Source organism: Semicossyphus pulcher, unplaced genomic scaffold (genome assembly GCF_022749685.1).
Source record: "Semicossyphus pulcher isolate SPU_LCO1_2020_fin unplaced genomic scaffold, fSemPul1.0.p SCAF_7, whole genome shotgun sequence".
NCBI classification, from domain to species: Eukaryota; Metazoa; Chordata; class Actinopteri; order Labriformes; family Labridae; genus Semicossyphus; species Semicossyphus pulcher.
In genome coordinates, this window is record NW_027211748.1 from 6,927,327 (window position 1) to 6,949,298 (window position 21,972).

General features: G+C 40.2%; 2 protein-coding genes across 2 annotated transcripts; both read left to right on the plus strand.

The window, feature by feature from the left end:
• Window positions 1–3,660: 3,660 nt before the first annotated feature.
• lrrc8da (leucine rich repeat containing 8 VRAC subunit Da) lies at window positions 3,661–11,927 on the plus strand. Its single transcript, XM_069684221.1, has 2 exons — window positions 3,661–3,895; window positions 7,901–11,927. Coding segments are annotated over exons 1-2 (2,559 nt in total). The 5' UTR covers window positions 3,661–3,894; the 3' UTR covers window positions 10,459–11,927.
• A 2,785-nt stretch (window positions 11,928–14,712) lies between these two features.
• Window positions 14,713–21,945, plus strand: LOC138611240 (uncharacterized). The gene is made up of 11 exons (XM_069684223.1): window positions 14,713–14,852; window positions 15,240–15,343; window positions 15,649–15,742; window positions 16,032–16,497; window positions 16,601–16,673; window positions 16,825–16,891; window positions 18,725–18,872; window positions 19,042–19,102; window positions 19,197–19,327; window positions 19,430–19,519; window positions 21,574–21,945. Exons 1-11 carry the CDS (start codon window positions 14,773–14,775, stop codon window positions 21,592–21,594), a joined length of 1,335 nt encoding a protein of 444 aa, XP_069540324.1. The 5' UTR covers window positions 14,713–14,772; the 3' UTR covers window positions 21,595–21,945.
• Window positions 21,946–21,972: the final 27 nt, after the last annotated feature.

A 21,972-nucleotide genomic window follows, 5' to 3' on the forward strand; every position in this document is an offset into this window, starting at 1 on the left:
GCCTGTGTCTCTGACTCTGTACCAATCTGTACCAATCTGACTGCTCTCCTCCTTTACATCACTCTTTCTCAGCCCCTGAAGGAAACCACACAGAGCCACAAAGTCTCAATTGATGCAGTTAAGACTTGTGGTAACACAGTGACACATCTTCATCCCTTTATAAATTAAAAATCTCTCATACAAACATAAATTACACACTAGTCATAGCCATTTTTTAATACAAAAAGTCCCTATAAACTGAAGTTGAATGATGATTTTAATGCATGAAAATAATGATGAGTGCATCTAGAAAACAGCAGGTGGAGCTAAATAAAAGGAGAGCGACAGGTTGAGACAATGCTCAGTTTGCACTGGCTCAGCAGTGATAGTCGTTGTTCCAGGCAGAGGATGACAGCTATTTGTTTTTATGGAAGGATAATTCAGCACAGATCTCTCACTCGGGGGGGTCAGACATATTGGGATTAGTATACCTTTGTTTGAAGAGTAACTTAGAGTACAGTTATATTTTGCTTAGCTAAGCAATCTAATCCGACATCTGGCAAGTGTCAGCAGCTCGTGGTGATGTTAACATCTTGACATGCAACAGCTTGGATTTTTTCCGGATTAGGAAACATGTACCAACAGAGCTATAATCATCTACTACATTTTTGTAACTAATTCTTGTCTAAAAAGTGTCTCTGAGTAGCATTTGCACATTTAATCTATGTCTTGTTATACCAGAAACACTGCTTAAACTGCTGGACTGACTGTGCCTGTGGGAAATACACTTGCATAAACAGTTACGAGTATGACAGATATCACAGGTACACCAAACAACAATGAGAACAAGTTGAAACCAGCATGCAGGTATCAGAGCAGAAGAGAAAAAGGCACGTGTTCTCAGTCTTTGTCTTTGTCTCACACACACACGCTTATACACACACTGTTCTAACTATCTCAAAGCCTCAGGCCTGTTTATTCAAGAATTCCCGACTGCAACATTGGGTCACACCACATCGTCATTTTTCATTAAACTTATGTTAAGTTATAACAAAAGACGTACACATGAGCAAACAGGCTGTGTGCATACTGTGTTTGTAATTTGATACACTTCAGAGACACCTTTACCTGACCTAACCCAGAGTTTCTAACCCCTCACAGTGTGTGAGTGAGTGGATAAGAGGACTCAAAGCTCACCATGCTTACAGGACATTAATCGCCATGGAAACATGTTTGTTTGGGTTTGTTGTCGCAGGTTTGAGGCTTCGGCCAACATTTGAATGTTTATTTTTTGCTACTTCGGCACAAACCTCGCATGTGATGTTGGTAACTGTGATACAATCCAGTGTATTATGTACACATCAAAAAGGGAGGCCCATGCTGAATAATTTATTCCTCATTGAGCCAGTTCCCTACACTTGGCACTGGTTGCCCGGGGTATCTGTGGTCCTCAGCTGTTGGCCCCCACAGACAGGAAACCCCATACTGTCCACCCAGTGTGACAACGAACCAAACCCTTACAGCATTTTTAAACCTTTTCCCTCCCCTCTCACACACCGACCAAACATCTCACCACAGTCTTATAAACATCTATTGGTTAGGATATATGTGAACTTATGTGAGGGTCGTCGCTACTGTTGGTCTATGTATATCTGTGTGTTGATGTATGTATTTATTTGTCTATATATACACAGTGTGTGTATCTAGGTGTATGTATACATATAAAAAGAGTTCCACAGTATATGTAAACTACTTTAATGTACAAACCTCAGTCCAGTCTGTTTTTCATACCCTCTCATGCCTTTTTTTATTTTAAAATTCTGTTAATGTTGTTTTAATTGTGTTTATTTGTTGTTTTTGTAATTTAGTTTTTTTACTTTTTCCTTTTGTAAAAGTTTAAAAAGCTGTTGTTTGAATATACTGTAAATCTTGAACATATTTTAATCTTGAAAAGAAAAATATACCTTAAAAAGAACACTGATCTCAGACCTGCTGCTTTCTTTTATTACATTTATTTTAAAAACCAGTCGCTGGTGGTCTCTCCATATCATTTGTATTTCCAACTGAGTTGTCAGACTGTAATTGCAGTTTAAAACATCTTAAGAACACTACCAGACTTGTAATACACTTGGGGAAAACCCTACAATAATGTTCTGGCAACAAATTGGGGAGGAAATCACTGAGAAGTCATGTGACCCAAGTCAGAAAGCTGCATCCTCTAATCTTGCACTTTTCTCCTTCACTCAGTCCACGTCTTTGTTTTCGTTCTTCAGTGTGCTCTTTAAACTCAGATATCAAACATTTGAACTTGTTACAAAAACTGCAGATCTTTAACATTTAATCTGATTTCTTTACAGCCTGTTCACACCACAAATAAAACCCTTTGTCAGTTTAACATCAGCCTGCATGTGTGTATCACACACCACCTCCACATCTGATCTTGTAAGCAGGCAGACTATCACACTACACACCCCAGTGGCTGCTTTCTTTCTTTCCTTCTTTCTTTCTTTCTTTTTTTCTTCCTCTCAAAGTACAAGGGTAGCGTGAGCGAGAACAGAGTGCCAGCAGCCAGCAGCCCAGGACCGGTTGAAACCTGTATGGGTTGCAACTGAGGAGACACTTCCTGCACCCGGTGCATCATCAACCAAATCCAGACAGAGCTGGAAATAATGCATGACTTCAGCACTCAGCACAGGGTCCTATTGACTGTTGAGTTTGTCAATACAAATGGATAGATAGATAGATAGATAGATAGATAGATAGACAGATAGACAGACAGATAGATAAATAGATAGATAGATTAAAGAATAAAGAATAGATAAAGAGAGAGAACAATGTTGGTAACATTATGTGGCATGTCGGACAATTGTCGTCTCACAAAAGGCACATGTTATAAGTCTGAATTAGTCAGCTAAAGTTATATCAGGAATATGAAGCACTTTGTGGTGTCTGAGACTGAAACAAAGAGAGGGAAGCTGGTGATGCATTCACGTTACGTCGGGAGACAAGATTGCTCACGTTTCAGTTCGTGGAAATCAATAGCGAATTGTGAGCATGATTAACTCCGGTTATTAGCCTGATAAGATAATTATAATATATTCCTGTATGTGAATAAAATGTATGTTCAATTCCCCCCCACACACACACAAATGGTCCCCCTTCGATCTGCTCCTCTTTTTGCTAACGTTGTGCACGTCAGCGAACGTAATTTGCTGACTGCTGAAGTGGCCTTTGGTCTTGATTTAAATGTTGTAAACAGTTTTTTCCCCAGGGGAGGAATACATTATTTATCTTTGCTTGCTGATACGAGACATGCGCAAAATCCCGGGAATAAATAATAATGTTTTGTTTTCCGTTACTGATAGGCCTATGTGACGGATTAACAGGTAGTTGGGGTCACAATGGGAATGGCGCTTACAAAAAAAGTCTGTGTAAACTTCGTGTTCTTTTCAGCCTAGCCGTTGACTGTGTCGGTTGCTCTTTGTCCCACGCTCTTTGAATGCAGCATCAGATAAGCAAGCAGCCGGCAAGCAGGCAGTGTCTTCGGGAAGTTGCCGTAATGAAATCCTCCAATCAGAAGCGCCCATAACACCCACAACAGCGGTCTGTGCGGCTCCATATTGGATCTGCCTTTTCTTAGAAATACATTACACTGGAGGTCTGCCGGCGCATATTGCTTAACGCTCGGTCAAGCAGCCGGCTCCGCTGCCCGGGCTCAGGTATGAGGGATGCGGCTGATAAACCGCGCTGTCAAACAAATGTTGTTCAGAGCTTTGTTTGACACACCGGCGTCATTCCCGCACTGTTTAACGGGGCTGAGAAATTAGGTTAGAGGCGCACCTGAGCAACGGAGCGAAAAGTGGCATGCAGGCTGAGGAAGAAATAATTGGATTTAGATAACGCCACACCGGAGGAAGTAAGTATATTTTCCTTTACTGTGTTTTTAATAAATACTTGAAAAAAATAAATAACAAAATAATACTAATAATCAGTAACTCGACTGATTCTCTCTCTTTCCGCGTGGCCGTAAGAGATCATGTGTTTTTAGATAAGAACCTGGTTACCAGGTGGTGTGAATGTTTAACGCCGGGGCACATGCTGCTTCTCAATTTCACATGTTTCAACAAGTCACCTGACCCGGTACAACAACAGACAACTTACTGCGCAGGAACCCCTCACGTGAGAAAAAGAAGTCTAATGTTTCAGCCAACCATAGAGATGTCTTATTTCCTCTTGTGGTGGAAAATCGTGCCTACATATAAACACGCATATATCCTGTTTTCCTCGTGCCGAGTTTGCGACCTACTTCTTCTGTGTCTGGAGCCCATGTCTAACCCGCAGACATGGCTGTAGTTAGTTTACACTAAATTGTCTGGGAGCCATCTTTAAACTCATAAGTTATCTTAATTATGCAATGCAGTGGCGCCTATCACATGGTAAGACCAGTTTTAAGCAGTCGGTGTGTTTAGTGCAACCTGTTCCTCTACAGGTTTAATCCAGATCAGAGGAGGGGGACAGATCACCGCCCTTCCGCTTCTTTTTGCCTGATAGGTCTGTTTGAGGCTTGATAATCATAAACCACTGTGAAACCCCATAAACTCTTTCATTATCGAGAACATAAACACACTTAGACATGTTTGCCAATATCTAAACATGGCTCTGATTTATGATCAGTCACTGACTTACAATTTATTTAGACTTGACAACCTTTATCAGCATCGGAACTAAGTATCATAAAATAACAATAAACAAACTTTAGATATGGGAAGTGAAACTAAAAAGGCTAAAACCTTTCTGAGTTGTCATTGCATAAAAAGCACAGAAACACTGAAACCAAAGCAGCTAAATGGAACATACATTTAATTATTTAGACGCTTGACCTGTCAGTGTCTTCTGTGTGAAAAAAAACCCATGAATATTATAACACTGAGAAAACACCAGCCATACATTAACCCCCAAGTGTGCTGCTTTATAATGCCGATGTCAGATAGCTTACTGGCTTCCTTGAGAGAAGACATCATTTCAAGATAAAGGGGGGAAAATAATACTTATCGTCCTGAAGTCGTCCTACAATCTGGCAGATATTGAAGAGTCTTGACATTAGACTGCAACCGATATTTTTGTTGTACCGATATTATCTGCCGATATGGGCCTTTTACAGATATATTGGTATCAACACATTTTTTCTACCGATATAGAAACCGGATATATAACGGAGAAAACAATTCTTGGCATGGTTTAAAATGGTGTCATGTCCGACTCCATTGTTAGCACTGTCTGCAGCTCATGTAGTAGGGCATCACAGCTCAGCAAGCGGTGGTCCACTTTAGAACTGGTGAACAATTTATAATAGATAGTGTTTCACAAAGTTTAAAGTTTACCAATGAAGCCTTTACATAGTCACTTTGGTTTATCATCTGAATAGAAAAGGTCTTTTCTTTTCAATCCAGCTGAAAAATTCATTGTATTGGTCGCCTTATCAGTTAATTTATTATTATTGTTATTTATTTATCCCCCTAAAATTGATATCAACAGGAAAAAAGCCTTGTGAAATATCGGCCCATGATATATCTGTCAGGCTGTGGTGAAGACGCACTGAAATTGAAAACCAAATCAATTTCAGCTAATAGCTTCTGTGTCTTTCCTTTCAGAGGAGATGCGTTACTGTGAAATACACAGGAAAACAATTAGAATAGAAACAGTGATGGATGTCTGATTAACTTATCCTAATAAAGTTACTGAAAAGTTGTGAGAAATGGTCAGGATGTCAGAATCTTACAGCTGCTGTTTTAGCCATACCATTTCAGTATATTACCACTGTGTATTTGCAACTGGCACAAAACATATAATACAGCCAGCCTTAAATTAGAGGAAATTTCATGCATATAGTAGGGTCACAATTTGGCAGAAAACACACTACATATATTTGGAGTCTTGCTCTGAAATGAACCATGATGTGGAAACGATTGAAGCCTGAAGAATAATCAGATAAAAGAAAAATTGGGTTAGAAGTGCTAAATAGGTTATCTTCTACATTAAAACAAAATACCTCACTGGATAAGACAAATATATATTTTCTTCTTTAAAATGCTCCAAATCAACTTTTCTTACTTGCAAGAAATGTCTTGTTCTTTGAGTGCAGTTCAGCAGGTTCAGGACGTCCTCTGCCTCAGTGAGTAGTTCAGTATTAAATATTCAAAATGTGTCACAGAGATATGGCTTTTCAGTGTAGGTCCTGGAGCTTAAAGAAATAACAAAGTTATCAAGCTGGCATATTTATTTACTCACGGAAACACACTTATCCTTATTTTAATATTTCATAAAATGCATTTTTTAATAACAAGCAGTAAACAGATGAAAGATGATACCGGATAAAGGATCCAGCTGTTACAGAAAGTGCCACATCCTCTGAGTCAGAAACACAGAGCTACTATAAAAGAAACACATGTGCCAAATGTCTTAGTGAGTCAGACCAGTTTGTAGACTTATTATCCCTACATCAAAGGCCTCTGCTCTGTTCCAGTAATAACACGTTGTAATACGCCTGGATTTAGCTAAACCCTGACTCTGTGTTTTAACATCATTAAAACATTACTGAATGAAACAAGACTGAGCAGTTAGAGGGAGGGAGGGAATTCAGCACATAATGATAAGTGACACATTCACACCCTGTACGCTCGGGGGCTACACTTTCGCAGTTTTAGCAGGGAGTACAACATGGATCTTCACTTTTGGCAACATGCCCCTGATTTGACCCAGAAAGCTAAAAGTTAAGGGTGCAGGTTTGTGCTCTAGAAACTCAAGCCAAACACTATTTTGGTTTCCTGAAAGATTACTCGGTTGTAATTTCAGAATTTGGTAATCCAAAGGAGGAATTTGAGAACAATTTATCGTAGTTAGTGCGAGGATTTATTTTTTCAAGTAATTGCTTGTTCTGTGAAATGGCAGAAAACGGTGCTTAATGACCTTCACATATTTGAAAAAGATGCTTTCAGATGCCAAGTTTTGTAATTAGGCTAATAATAGTCATAAATGTCTATATATAGCACCTTTTAAAAGCAGAGTTTATACAGTGCTTTGAAAAAGTTAAAACTGGATACTCAGATGGAAACACAACCACAGAAACCCAGACAAGACCAACCAAAGCAAGACAATTTAAAGGAAGAGTTAATATAAAGTTAAAGCAAGAGGACAAAAACGTGATAGAACACAGCCATTAAAAGACAGAAGTATGACTAATGACAGACGATAGAAGCGAACAGAAAGGCCTCATCTGAGAATGTAAGGCTGTGGACCGGCTCATAAGGTGTCTAAATTTCAGCTATATACCCTGTGTTTAGGTCTAGATGTGCTTTCAAAGTTACCAGCAAAGTCTTAACACCAATTGTAAAACTAACAGGGAGCCAGTGGAGGGAAGCCAGTATTGGGATGCTGCATTCAGAACTAGTCTGAGGAAAGAGAGTGCTTTTTTGGTTTATGCCGAAAGGAGGGAGTTAAGGTAATCGAGTGTGAAGAAGATCATGACTTTTTTAAAGAGGATTTTTGTGGGCCTTTTAAGCCTTCATTGAGAGAGAGGACAGTGGATACTGTTAGAAGTGAGCTGAGCTCTGATATATTTTGGATAAAGTATGTATTTGGGAACGCATGACTGGAAGTTTTTTGATGATGTTCCTGACTCAGTTATTACTCCCAAACTCTGGCGGTCCAGAAGAGATGTGGTTTACAAAGATATAAAACTGAGAAAAGTAGCAACTGCTCGAGAAGCTGGGACAGCCGGGGTTTGAATGTTTCCAAATACTTGCTGTTTAATTTTTCTCTCTGTCAACTAATCGATTAATCAACTAACTGTTTCATCTATAATTAGTTTGTTTTCATACATACATAAAAAGGAGATTGACTGACTGTCCTTTATTTGTTGCAGTGATGTTCACACTCACTGAGGTTGCTTCCTTGAACGACATCCAGCCGACGTACCGCATCCTGAAGCCATGGTGGGATGTCTTCATGGACTACCTGGGCCTGGTCATGCTCATGCTGGCCATATTCGCCATGACCATGCAGATCACCAAGGACCAGGTGGCCTGTCTGCCGTGTCTGGAGGAGCCTGAGGAGGCGTCAGGAGCTAAACCGAACCCCTTTCCTCAGCAGACCACGCAGGCCTCATCTGCTGCCCCCGGGTCCCCCCTGATGACCAGCGCCCCCCTCGTCACTAAAGACTTACCGGACGAAGTCGTTCATGAGATCCACGTCACACACCAACACACGTCTGTGGTGGCGGAGAAATATCTCAATCAACCTCAACCCACAGGGGTCAGGACCAACCTGGACTATCAACAGTATATCTTCATCAACCAAATATGCTACCACGTTGCCTTGCCCTGGTATTCCAAGTACTTTCCATACCTCACCCTCATCCACACGCTTGTCCTCATGGTCAGTAGCAATTTCTGGTTCAAGTACCCCAAAACCAGCTCAAAGATCGAGCATTTTGTTTCTATCCTGGGCAGATGTTTTGAGTCTCCCTGGACGACGAAGGCTTTGTCTGAAACAGCGTGTGAGGACTCGGAGGAGAACAAACAGAGGTTAACCGGCACCTCCTCAGCACCAAAGCAGGTTTCTTTAGAGGGGAAAGATGAAGGCACAAATGTCAACTCATCCACACCCATGCTCGGGGTGAAGTTCTCTGCAGATAAGCCCATCGCAGAGGTGCCAAGCAGTATGACAATCCTGGATAAGAAAGATGGCGAGCAGGCCAAAGCCTTATTTGAGAAAGTGAGAAAATTCCGAGCTCACGTGGAGGACAGTGATTTTATCTACAAGCTTTATGTAGCGCAGACCGCTGTCAAAACAGTCAAGTTTATTTTGATATTGTCCTACACGTCTACCTTTTTGGCTAAAATCAACTTTAAGCATGATTGTGAACCGGATATTAAACAGCTGACAGGATACAGAAAGTTCTTCTGTACGCACAACATGGCGTTCATGCTCAACAAGCTGCTAATCAGCTACATGGCTCTGATTTTGATCTATGGGATGGCCTGCTTGTACTCTCTCTTCTGGGTGTTTCGGCGACCCCTGAAAGAGTACTCATTTGAAAAGGTCAGAGAGGAGAGCAGCTTCAGCGACATTCCTGATGTCAAAAACGACTTTGCATTCCTCTTACACATGGTTGACCAGTACGACCAACTCTACTCCAAACGCTTCGGTGTCTTCTTGTCCGAGGTCAGTGAAAACAAGCTGAGGGAGATCAGCCTCAATCACGAGTGGACCTTTGAGAAACTGAGGCAGCTTGTGTCTCGGAACGCACAGGACCAACAGGAGCTGTACCTCTTCATGCTCTCTGGTCTCCCGAACGCAGTGTTTGACCTCACAGACTTAGAATTGCTGAGACTGGAGCTGATTCCTGAGGTCAGATTCTCTGCAAAGGTCTCCCAGATGACCAGCCTGCAGGAGCTGCACCTCAGCCACTGTCCGGCTAAGGTGGAGCAGACCGGCTTTGCTTTCCTGCGCGATCATCTCCGCTGCCTTCACGTCAAGTTCACCGATGTCGCCGAGATCCCAACGTGGGTGTACTTGCTGAGGAGTTTGAGGGAGCTTAACCTGATCGGAAATTTGAGCTCAGAAAACAACAAAATGATCGGTCTGGAGTCCATGCGGGATTTGAGGCATTTAAAGACCTTATGCTTAAAGAGCAACCTCACGAAAATGCCCACAAACATCACGGAGCTGTCACCACATTTGATTAAGTTAGTGGTGCACAATGATGGTACTAAACTGATGGTACTGAACAGTCTGAAAAAAATGACCTGTCTCATTGAACTGGAGCTTCACACATGCGAACTGGAGAGGATTCCCCACGCCATTTTCAGCCTGACCAACCTTCAGGAACTGGACCTGAAATCCAACAACATCCGGACCATCGAGGAGATCATCAGCTTCCAGCACCTCAAGAGGCTGACATGCCTCAAACTGTGGCACAACAAAATCATCACCATCCCCTCATCCATCGGACAAGTCAAGTCTCTGGAGGCTCTCCACCTCTCTCACAATAAACTTGAGTCCCTGCCTCCAGCTTTGTTCACTCTGCCCAAACTGCGGCACCTGGACGTGGGCCACAACTCCATCACAGTGCTCCCTCCAGATGTGGGGCTCCTCCACAACCTGCAGCACCTCGCCATCAACTCCAACAAACTGGAGGTGTTGCCCAAGCCGATGTTCCGATGCAACAAGCTGAAGGTGCTGTGCCTAGGGAACAATGCGCTTACGGTTCTGCCAGAGGCGCTGGGTCAGCTGGTGCAGCTCACACAGCTGGAGCTGAAAGGAAACTGTCTGGACAGACTCCCCGCCCAGCTGGGGAACTGCCGAATGCTGCGCAAGAGCGGCCTGGTTGTAGAGGACCATCTCTTTGATGCACTGCCCGTGGAAGTGAAGGAGAGTATCAGCCAAGAGACCAACCCATCCTTTTCCAGCGGCTCATAGCAAAATCTCTATAAACAGATACTGCTTATAAATACAGAATCTGTCGGCCAGGGAGGAGATGTTTGATGTCTGAAGCGTTCTGGTTTCTGTTTTTAGTCCAAGTGGTCCACTAGCGTTTCAGTGCTCTCTGGCTTGTGTGTAGAGCAAAAGAGGCAAAATGCATTGACCATAATGCAATTCTGCAACCATTCAGCTACCATCTGACAACAAGTTAGCTTTTTATTCATCTCCGATACACAATTATCTGAGTGTAAGTTCAGCTAACAATCCTGACATGGACGTCGTACCTCAACTCCAACTAATTTCTCAAGTTGTGAGTCAAACAGCAAGGAGCTGACAGAAAGGAAGGTGTTGGCCTTACCTGAATAACCACTAGCCACTCTGGAAGACCTAAAAAAATTGGCCTTTACTCCCAGAGGTTATATCGCCGTCAGATATTAGACGATTGGTTCCAAGATTGCTTATAGCACTAAAACCACGACTCAGACAGGCTGGCACCTCTTGCGGTACATGAAAGTCTGTATAATGGATGTTAGAGTAGAGTTTTTATTATTGTAATATCCTTAAAAATGAATGCATTTTCTTGATTATTTTAATGGTTTGTCTTAGTTGCTTATGTATAAAAATGGTACAGATTGCTCTCCTTGTTGCTGAGTACGTGTCTTATTCAGCGACCTTTTGGGATCTTAGCTTTGAGTAATGAAACATTAGACTTTTAGCTGTAACACTCCTTAGACCAAAACTGTTTCCTCCAATGACACAGTATGTAGATTTATCATCGTTGTTTAGGTACTCAGGTATAATTGTAACCACGGGGAACAATCTTTTTGCCTTAACTGCTGCTATTTTTTTACAGTGAGGGCTTTCACGGACAAAAGGCCAAATATGACTATAACATGTTTCCATGTCAGTTTTTCATACAGATGCTACCCACGCAGCAATGTCTACATGTTATAACAGACTTCACAATGCAACACTCCCTTCCTGGTAGTTGTTTTTTTCTTTAACTTTTGTTGACATTATTGAACCTTTTTTTTCTCAATGTCTCGTAGCTAACAGAATGAGTTCAGAGTTGTAAAACTCAGGTGGAGACTAAGCACCAGAAATGAACCTTTATCTTCTTCTTGTAGAGATTGTATGCTAAAGGCCTATAGTAATTCATTTGCACAAAATGTAATGATTTGAAGATCGTTGAATGTCCTTGGTGATAACATGTCCTAGTAACAACGTGCGCTGATAAAGGAAGGGAAATCTGTCAACTTTCTGTTTTTTTAATCATGCTTTAAAGATGTGTAACAGAGACGGTCACAGGTAGGACTGATTATTTCCACATGTCAGCATCATGTAATGATAACAAACATGTCTGCCTTCATTATTCTCAATGTATTTCTGTGTAGGTCTATATACAGTGTGTGTTCCCAGGAGCTGCTGTAACACCTTGGTGATTTGCTCAAAGTTCACAACTTTATGGCACAATAAAACAAGATTTTAGATGAATGTCTGATTATTATTTATCTGCTTCATACACAGCGACTGCACACTCCGCTGCAGCCAGTATACTGCAAATACAACCGACACATATGGATCTTTTTGGTTGGAGTTAAGTCGGGCATCTGATTGCTTAATCTGATTGTGATGCTTAAATTCCATTAAAAATCCCATATATTTAAACCTTGTAGATTTACATTAGATCTTTTGGGAAGGTTAGGCTTCATTCCTTATCATTTAGACACAAGTGTTATTGAAACTATTTCTGTCCTGCTCCCAGCTTAAAGCAGAAAATATATTGCACCACTCCGCCTTCACACAGTTAAAGCATTGATTTCAATCTGTAACTAATGGAGCAAAGATTAACTTTAAAAACAAAAAAACATGAACAAAAACCTGACCTGCATGTGTCTTTTCGTGCATGTTTCTAACTACTTATACTTTAATTTTCACATTACACACATGACATTAGGCTCTTATCTGCACTTTACATGTAATTTTGTTTTTTTCTTACTAGAATTTTGATTATTTTTTAAAGTTTTATTAACATCAGAAAACATTTGTTTTTTTTAATCATCTCTAGTGAACTGTTCCCTGTTTGACATACATGTATTAGGACATACATAATCGTTTTCTTGCAAACTAAATAGTATAGAAGTATGGGTATGGAAACACATTAAGCCCTTTTACATAGCAAGAAGTAAACTGGTGGAACTAATGATTAACAACACCTCTGTCTCAGCAGTTATGACAGTACAGCAATAAATGATCTAATTAATAGCACCTGTGTTGCGTTAGTTAAAGTGCTTGATGTTAGTTTCACTAACATTTTCCAAAGGTTCCTTTCTTTCTCTCTTGTCCTTTCCGGGCCTCCATACGGGGCCCTTTAGCCAAGGATTTATTGTCATGTCATGAAGTGACAAATAGTGAACAAGGTTAAAGTGACCTCCGTGATTCATGGGAACCACTTTTTTCTGATTTATGAGGCTTAACCCACATAATCCATAATCTCTTTCAGCAGATGTCTAATGTTAACATGATAAAGACAGACGTCTTGTGTTCATCCATCCATGTAATCCTATAGATGAAATGTTTGCCAAAAATTCCTATCGGGCTGTTCAGTTCTCCAGTACACGGGTCGGGAACATGATGATCCTCTGCGAACCACTAACATTATTTATGTGAGCGACAGAGTCCTGAACAATACGTTCACTGTTTCTGTGTGGATCTTGACCGTGTCATAGGGGTCATGTGTGTTATGCATGTATGTAGTCTTCTGTTCAGCCTCTAATTGATGGCTGTGCAATCATATTCTGAGTAACGAGATTTGTCTGAGAATTTACCTGTTCTTCAAATATACCATTCTAGTTTTAAAGGCCAAAACTCACACTGCTGCTCAATTAGCTTAGCAAAACTTTTCCACTGATTTCAAAACAAGAGTGCTTTTTTTTCTTTATTGTGAAGTTACTGCATTATAGTATAAACAAGCATATGAGATACATGTATACATGTTCTGCAATGGTTTCCAAAGTTGTGTAACTGTCAGCAAAAGCAGGATTAATGTACATTTTCAATTTTTCCATTACTAGACTAACAGATTGGGGAGTGAAAAAATTAACTGCAGCCCTAACTGATCAATTGTTTGGGGTAATTTAGTAAACAACCAATTTATTCACTGCTAAGCAGGATGCAAATTATCACACAGGCACACAAAGACAGGTAATGATGCAGGCGCGCCCTAAGGCTCTGATCGCTGCATGATATTGTACTTTAGTGGTGCATATTTACAAGCATTTGCAAATAAGCCATTTAACAAACCAACAGAAACTAAGGACATCTGCGGGTTTTGAGGCCCTCTGGCCCACTTTGAGCAACCGTCCTCCCTGTGGTCCTAGAACTCCAGGGACACCAGGAAAGCTTATTCTTGCCAACTGGTTTCTAGTATTATTATTGGATAAAAGGTTTATACAGTTGCTGGCATGAGTATTCACCCTCCTTTAACTTTTCTGAAAGATATCAAGGTAAAACTGATAAATAAAATGGGTTTTAATGGGGTTGCATGCAATGGGTCGACATTTAATACTTTTGAAGTGGGAGGTGGTGATGTCACATGGGTTCAAAATTATACAAAATTAAAATAAGAAACTCTGCTCTGCTTTGAAACCTTCAGGTTAACTTGGGCATCCATTAAATGTCTGCTTTTTGGACTGCTTTTGTTTGCTAAAAAAACATAAAAAGCACAAATAAGTCTATTTGAACTCCAGGTTGTAACAATGTTAAATGTGGAAAAGTCCAAGGGAGGTGAATATTCATGCAAGGTACTGTAGGAATACACACAACTAAAAGTGCTGATTTAGCTAAATTGGACTCCTTGTCTTGTAGAGGAACACTGTGACAAAAATAAAGTTTCAAAAAGTGCTGTGCCTACAAGTAGAGTTCATGTTCAGTCTGAAACAAACTGAATATAATGCACAAAGGAAAAGTAAGAAAGGAAAACGGTGTATAACAAGGCTGAATGCATTTTTATGACGCTCTTTTTTGCTGAGAAACTTAAATTCAAAACTACAGAGACATAAAGGAATCCTCTTAGCACTACTATCACCGGCATTTAATTGACACAGACGGAATAGGGAACCTGTTTCCCTGACATTTAAACAGGCGTGCTCTTCTGTTATGTACTTTGGAGGGTCATTTTAGCCATCATGTGTTGCAGCATGCTGACACCTGTCGGCAGGTATCAGTAATTATTAGCCAGCTGTTAGTTGTTGAGTTTAGCCTTGCTTCTCGCCCATGCTAACCTGACTGCATCGATAAAACAACCCAACAATGAACCCACAGAACAATAATGTTCCTGGCATACCCGCAGTGAAACGTAGAGGCAAAAGAAAAAGGCACCAGATTGAAAGGTAACTCTCTGCTCCGTGCAGTCCCAACATGTAGCTAATGCTGGGCGTATATTTCCCTTAACTGGGAAAGTTTCACATTAAAACGTCGAGCAATTGTGCCCCCTGTGTTAGTATCTGACAGTCTTTATGTTGACTGTATATTGAGGGTGCATGCCATAAGATTAACCGCTTACGATATCATAAACAAGATTAGCAATGAACTGTTCTGTGGTTAGCCACGTAGCTAAAGCTAGTCAGTAGAAACACTGCTAAGCTAGCTAAGTTTACTTAACTGATATTTGGATGTTTGCACTGATAAAACACATTTAAACTGCAGTCATGTCGATGTGCTGTTATATTCACTTGCTTTTTAGTGTTACGCTTCTTTTATGTTTTTGTCATAAACAGAATACCTTTAGGCTATAAAGAAGCAATGAAGTTCCTCTCAGTGAAGCTAGCAGGCTACTCAAACAGGAGGTCTGGTTATGATCCTAAGCTCCAGAGACGTGAAGGTAACGTGGATATTCAAGGACATCTAGAAACAGGCTAACGAGATTTCCACATAAGGCCATAACAGCTCATGTATTTACAACCATTGTAATTTACATACCAACCAACTAAAATCACAATTGGGGATTGTCTTTACCAATTCTTGTCATAATATGAACTAATAAAGTCAACAGAAATGACCCACACGAGTTGCTCCAATTCACTGATACTACTTCTTTGTCGTAATCAAAGATTATATTTCTGAATGCATCTCTGATTCTCTTAAATAAATGGTCCTCCTTGTTCTCTACTTTTTTGTACTATACAGGACCTATTGCTTTCAAATGGAAATCATCATTCAAAGCATTAGATGGAGCAGAAGAAGGCACCTCTGAGGAAAAGATCAGTAGCAGTCCAAAGAAGTAAGCCACTTAGTGATGTTTACAGTATATAGACAACATGTAAATAGAGAGTGATATCTCCTGTAGTCACAATCCAGGCAACCCACATTTGAGCCTTTAACTGTGTCTTTAAAATGTTAAAATTTAGGCTGTCTGAAGATGACCTCATTACATATTATTCCAGATGGACCTTGTGAGGTAAAAGTGGCAGAAAAGAGTCAGTACCTAATGGCATCAAGCACTCACAGGTGATCAAAAAATAATAAATGGCATGTACCACACTCAAACACTAATTCTCTGTCTCCCTCAGGGAAGAGCTTTATAATCCTTACGATCCTGCTTCATCAGACTCCGAGCCAGAGATGCCACAGGCACAAGACCACAACCAATCCAATCTGGCTGAGGATCAGGAAAGTCAGAGTCTGTCTCCAGGTAGAGGCTGCAGCCGCTGGGACTCATCCATCCTGAGGCCAGGGAGCCGACCCCTCAACAGGATTGACCTTAGCACTGAAACAACCCCAAACGAGAGTCAAAATCTCAGTCCAGGTCATAGTCTGCCTGATCAGCGGGCTTATAGCCCAGACCCTGAATCGATTGACCTGACGGGTTATGGCTCCATAAGTGTACCCCTGGACCACCGAGTCTGCAGCCCTGACAGGGCCATTCCTGGCTCATCCACCCAACCGTTTCCTGCATCTTATGGGGAACAGAGGACCAACGGGGAGGAGAGGATAACAGTCCCAGAGTACAGAAGAGAGGTATCACCAGAAGGAGAAGTAAGACTGAAGTATGACAAAGCCTGCTTATTGGGTTTTTTTAATGCTTGACAGACAGTCTCTGCTTCCCTCTGATTGTCGGTTCCTATTCTCCCCTCTGTAGATGACCACTGTTAGATTATCACCTCCCAGGTTAAAGCAGGACTATCAGCAACAGTTGGAATACGTTGAAAAGGGTAAATTGACATTTTGATAGAGAGGCAACAAATCGCCTATTGTTTTGACACTAAAAATTGACGGTATGTTTATAATTTCTGCCATATGTAAATGTATTTCCTCTGTAACCTGATGCTGAAAATAATTGTGTGTTTTTACAATGTTCAACAGATCTGGACCAAATCTCACCTTCAGGCAAGATGACAAGACTCGGGAACAAAAATATAGCGATGGACCAGTAAGATCCAAAGCTATTGATGCTCTTATGTCTACAAATACATATTCATGTCACATCAGTTGATAATGTATTAAGCTTCAAGGTGACACAGGTTTAACCTCACTACTTGTATGCACAAATGAAAGCCAGAGCAAAGAAAGCGTTACTAAAATCCTGAGATAATTGGGATAAATTACCATTATATGGTAAAGGAGTGGAGATTCACACAATTCTGTCCCAAGGTGTCACTCTAAATGCCCAATCTGAATGAACTCCAAACCTCTTGTGCAAAGCTGCTAACATAGTCTTTTTGTAACGAACTGCAAAAATGTACGTAAGCCACGTCAGTTTTAACACATTGTGATATGATGTATACACTGGGTATACATATACAGCTCCGGAAAAAAATAAGAGACCACTCTAATGTTCCTTAAATCAGCATCTCTCTCTCTACATGTCCTGGTCAGCCCAATCCAGATCTGAACCCCTCTGAAAACCTCCTGAATGTGATCAAGAGGAAGATGGATGGTCACAAGCCATTGAAACCGAGCTGCTCCAAGAGTGGTGTAACGTCATACAACAGCAAAGTGACAGACTAGTGGAGAGCATGCCAAGACACATGAAAGATGTAACTAAAAAACAGGTTCTTCCTCCAAATTTGTCAAATATTGATTTGTGAACTCTTCCTGAGTTAAAACATTATTATTCTGTTGTTTAGAATTGAACATGAACTTGTCTTTGCATTATTCAATGGCTGAAACACATCTTTTTGTTGTCTAAACCAGTTAGCAAATGCAAACAAAAAGACCTAAATGAGAATATTTGATTTGGAAGAAAGGAGAAATGTTGTTTAAACAAAAGTTCATTTAACAGAAACACAAACCTATAAATAGAAGAACCAGAGAAAAACATATTTTTGGAGTGGTCTCGTAGTTTTTTTCCAGAGCTGTGTACATATACATATTAACATTGCAACATTTTTAGCTCCATGTTAGCCACGGTTAGTTTAAGAAATCACAACAACAAAGCATCACTTTTTCTGACTTGCTTGCTCTGGGCAAACTGATGACGAATGGAGTCCTTTTGGGTCAATTCCCCACAATGCGGCCATTCTTCCCGAACAAGCTCAGAGTGGGACGCTCAAATACTGTCATCAAAAGGATCATTTCGTTCTGCTGTGTTCCAGGTTGCAAGTCGTATGAAAATAGGAAAGTCAACGAATCCTCACAATTGAACTGCTTCTCGATTGGACAGCAAATACAAAGATCCAGTGGGAACGTTGGGCTTTAACAAGGTTAAAACATATTTAATATCGATAACCTACGATGATGTGACAACAGCAAAAGTTAGCATTCAACCATTTACTAGCTAATAATAACATTGATTGGGAATGTACGCCTCTCCTATCGTATTGTGTAACGCTATCAAGCTGTATTGTTAGCAAGGATTAGCCAAAGTTAGCTTTTGGCTTAAAATAGCTAATGGGTTATTAAATAAGTGAGTTGTTCTTTGAAATGTGGATCAATATCCCCACGAATGTTTGCTCTGCTTTGTCTTTTCAGTTGCTGATCAATCAAAAAGACATGAAATGATATTCCCTACTTTTATAGGGCTCACAACCTGGATCACAGTCGGAGGATAATGGCTGCTGTGTGACTATGGTGAATGGGTGTTTGTTCTAATGAAGCTTTATAGCCTTAATTTAACTCTACTTTCTGAATCTTTCTGCTTCCTAAACCCTTGTTATGTTCGGGTCTTAGATATAGTCTAAGACCCGATCATAACGATGATGTAGGCTGTAGCTGCTGTTAGAAATATTCTGCAACCATGATTGTCTTCATATTTTTCTTTTAGGAACCCCATCACCTGTGACCTTTGTGACGTCGAGTTTGCCAATGGTCAGGAGCTGGAGGATCACCTGGAAAGCAAGAGTCACTGGGACACCCTGGAGCACATCCAACAGGGGAACAATTACGACGATATTATTATAGCCTTTTTACAGGTAAGGTAGTACATAGTATGGTTATATACTAAACCTGGGTTGAATCTATAGTCTTTACAGTCTTCTTCCTAACATTTTCCTTTTTGTTTAACCTAATAATATCTTACTGTAGAAACAATGTTTGGACATTTATGTGTCTGGATGTTGATAGGTGGTTTTATTTCTACAGGATGTCATGCTGTATAAGAGCCGTCAGTGTAGTCGAGCAATAGATGATTGTGCACTTCAAGGTAAATAACTTTAAAATGTAAAATATTATTATTATTATTAGAGTATCTATTATTCCAGACAGCTGAAGTACGGTCTGATCTTTTGTTTTGTTAGCTCTGCAGGAAAACGACCACATGACAAAGATCGAACTTTTCCAATGTGCTGCTTGCAAAATCTTTGTATCCACATCTGCAGCCTCGGTCCAGACTCACATTACCTCCAAGGAACACCTCATTAACACACAGGTAAACCTGCTGTCAAGTAGTGCCTCTTTTATTTTTGTAAATGCAACATTGATCAGACAGGAAATGAGCTAAAGAGTTGATAATGATGATGATTTCTTGAAGGAGTTTGAAGCGCAGCAGAGACAAACCTGCCTGGACACAGCAGAAATATTGATGAAGGCGCTGAAACCTCAGTTTGAGCACTTCCTGCAGGTATGTTGAAAAAACAGCATCATGGGAAAATGTGTTTATAATAAAGAAAAGAGCCACAAGGGTCTTCCCTGATGGATATTCTTCCTTTAACTGATTTTGCTTTTGGAAAAGGATGAATGGCTATACTGTTATCTATGATCCTCTAATGCGCAAACTATAATCTGTGATCTAAGTTTAATATATTGAGACAAATTATGATTGTATCAACTGGGTCTGTCTTCTTATGCAAATACATTTTTTTTTTTAATGGGGGAGGGGGTCGGGTTTGTAGCCTGTAGCTGGTTTTCCATCTCTGTAATAAAAGATACATTACAAGAACACAAGTATAACATCAACGAAGTAGAACGTTGTACAAATTCAGTCTTTGGTTATGAAAGCTAAAGCTAATGATGTTGCTCCTAGAGCCTTAATTTTCAGTGAAGATAGTTTTGTGATGTTGGTGAAATTAAACAAAAGTCAGTTTTGCTGTCATTTGTGTCTCAACTCATAATAAAAAAATACAACATAAAGTGAAGTAGAAAAACATTATTAAAACTATCCATCCATCTTAGCTCCATTAACTAGATCGCCCAGAGGGTCACTGGGGGCTGGGCGGTAAGTGGGATACACCAAGGACAAGTTGCCAATCAATCACAAGGACGACACAGAGACCGACAACCTTCCTGCTCACTGTCAAATTAGAATCCCAAATTCAAACAAAATAATAATATTGGATAAAAGCATCACATTAGTGCTGATATAGAAAACAACAACATAATGACTTTTAACTAGGCAATATCACATGAGAGGGAGTGATGTTGTACTGAATATCATCACGGCTGTGATTTGGTCGTAGGCACGATAATCACTGCAGCGGTGATATCCAGTATAACGTCACAACCTCGAGTGTGATATTGCTTTTATACAACAGTTACACAAGCAGAAAATAGTAGTGAACAGTAATAATCATCAACAGATTATTTTTTGCTCCACCAACTCAACTAGTCCCACAACTTAACTGAAAGTGGACTTTTGTTGCCAAGCAACCCAAACATTCTCCTGCACTCTGTGTCTCCAGGTTACCACAGATCAGCAGTTTTTATCATGTACATTTATCTGTTTGTTTTAATTTATCATCAGCCAGTGAAATAAGAGTCTGCTGTGTGATTCAGAGGAACCAGCTTGATTAATGTGGACATACATGGTCTGCTGTAATGTTAATTATCAGGATTCAGAACACCTGCCTGAGGTGGAGTGATACACAGAGTGAAAAGTCCAAGTGATATTGTTCTCTATATTGCCACTCATGGAATGCCTCTTATCCAATCAGATTACTTGGTCGGAACTAACTGTTGTATAACCACTCTCCCTTAGGTGTTCTGATACCATTTATTACCATTACAACCGCAGGAAGACTAGCACTCACATTGGTGTGCTGTTTAATGGGGATCCATAATAAACAATAAACAGCAGGAGGTCTTTGTCACAATAACACAGACCACCATAGCAACTTAATTAGACTCTCATTTCACTGGTTGCTTGATAAATGTAAACATACAGATAAATGCACATAATACAAAGTGTCTGGTCTGCTGAAAGACACACAAAGTAGCAAGAGTGCAGTCAAAAGTTTGGGTTGCTTGGCAACAGTTCAGTTCCACTAAAGTTGTCAAACTAGTTGTGTGGGCGGAGACAAAAGAATGATTAGATGATCAAAAAATAATAATCTCTTGTTACTTTAACTAATATGGTGCTTGTATTACTGTTGCATTAAAACAGTATCACACTGGAGGTTGTGCTGATTCATGAATATCAGCACAACTGTGATTATTTTTTGGCTCTCAGTTGTTACTTAGTAATGTAACCTTCATGTCTAGCTCCACACAGAGAGGCACTTGACCAAGAAGCATTTCACCATCGTGCCAGACGCTTCAGAACACTTTTTGACTTAGAATTAGCACTAGCTAATAGTATCCCATAAGCTATTACCAATTACTAGTAATTACTGTTTACTTGTCCACATGGAGCTCTACAGATGCAGCTATCAGACTACTTAACCAACTCTTTTCTTTCAGGGTCGCAGCCCATTTGAATGATGGAAATCAAAGTCTTCGAGGTGCCGTTTACACTGAGATCCTGCTTTGCTTCATTTGAAGATCTATGGACCTGAACGGTTTACTTCAATCACCACCCCACATAAATGCTGTGGCACCACTCGTGTATAGAAGACAAATGCTTATGTGTCATTCATGATTTGTCTAAATAAATGGAGGCATACTGTGTCGAGGTTTGTTCACACAAGATTTAATTTCTTCTGTTTCATATGTCTCCAGTTCACATTCTGTCCATATTTATTAGCGATAGTACTTCCAGGTCATCACTGTTATGTCACTTTAAGATTTTGTAAAAAAAAAAAAAAAGATTGAAAAAGTCAACTTGTTTCTTTGTTTTTATTTAGAACAACACAAATGTTT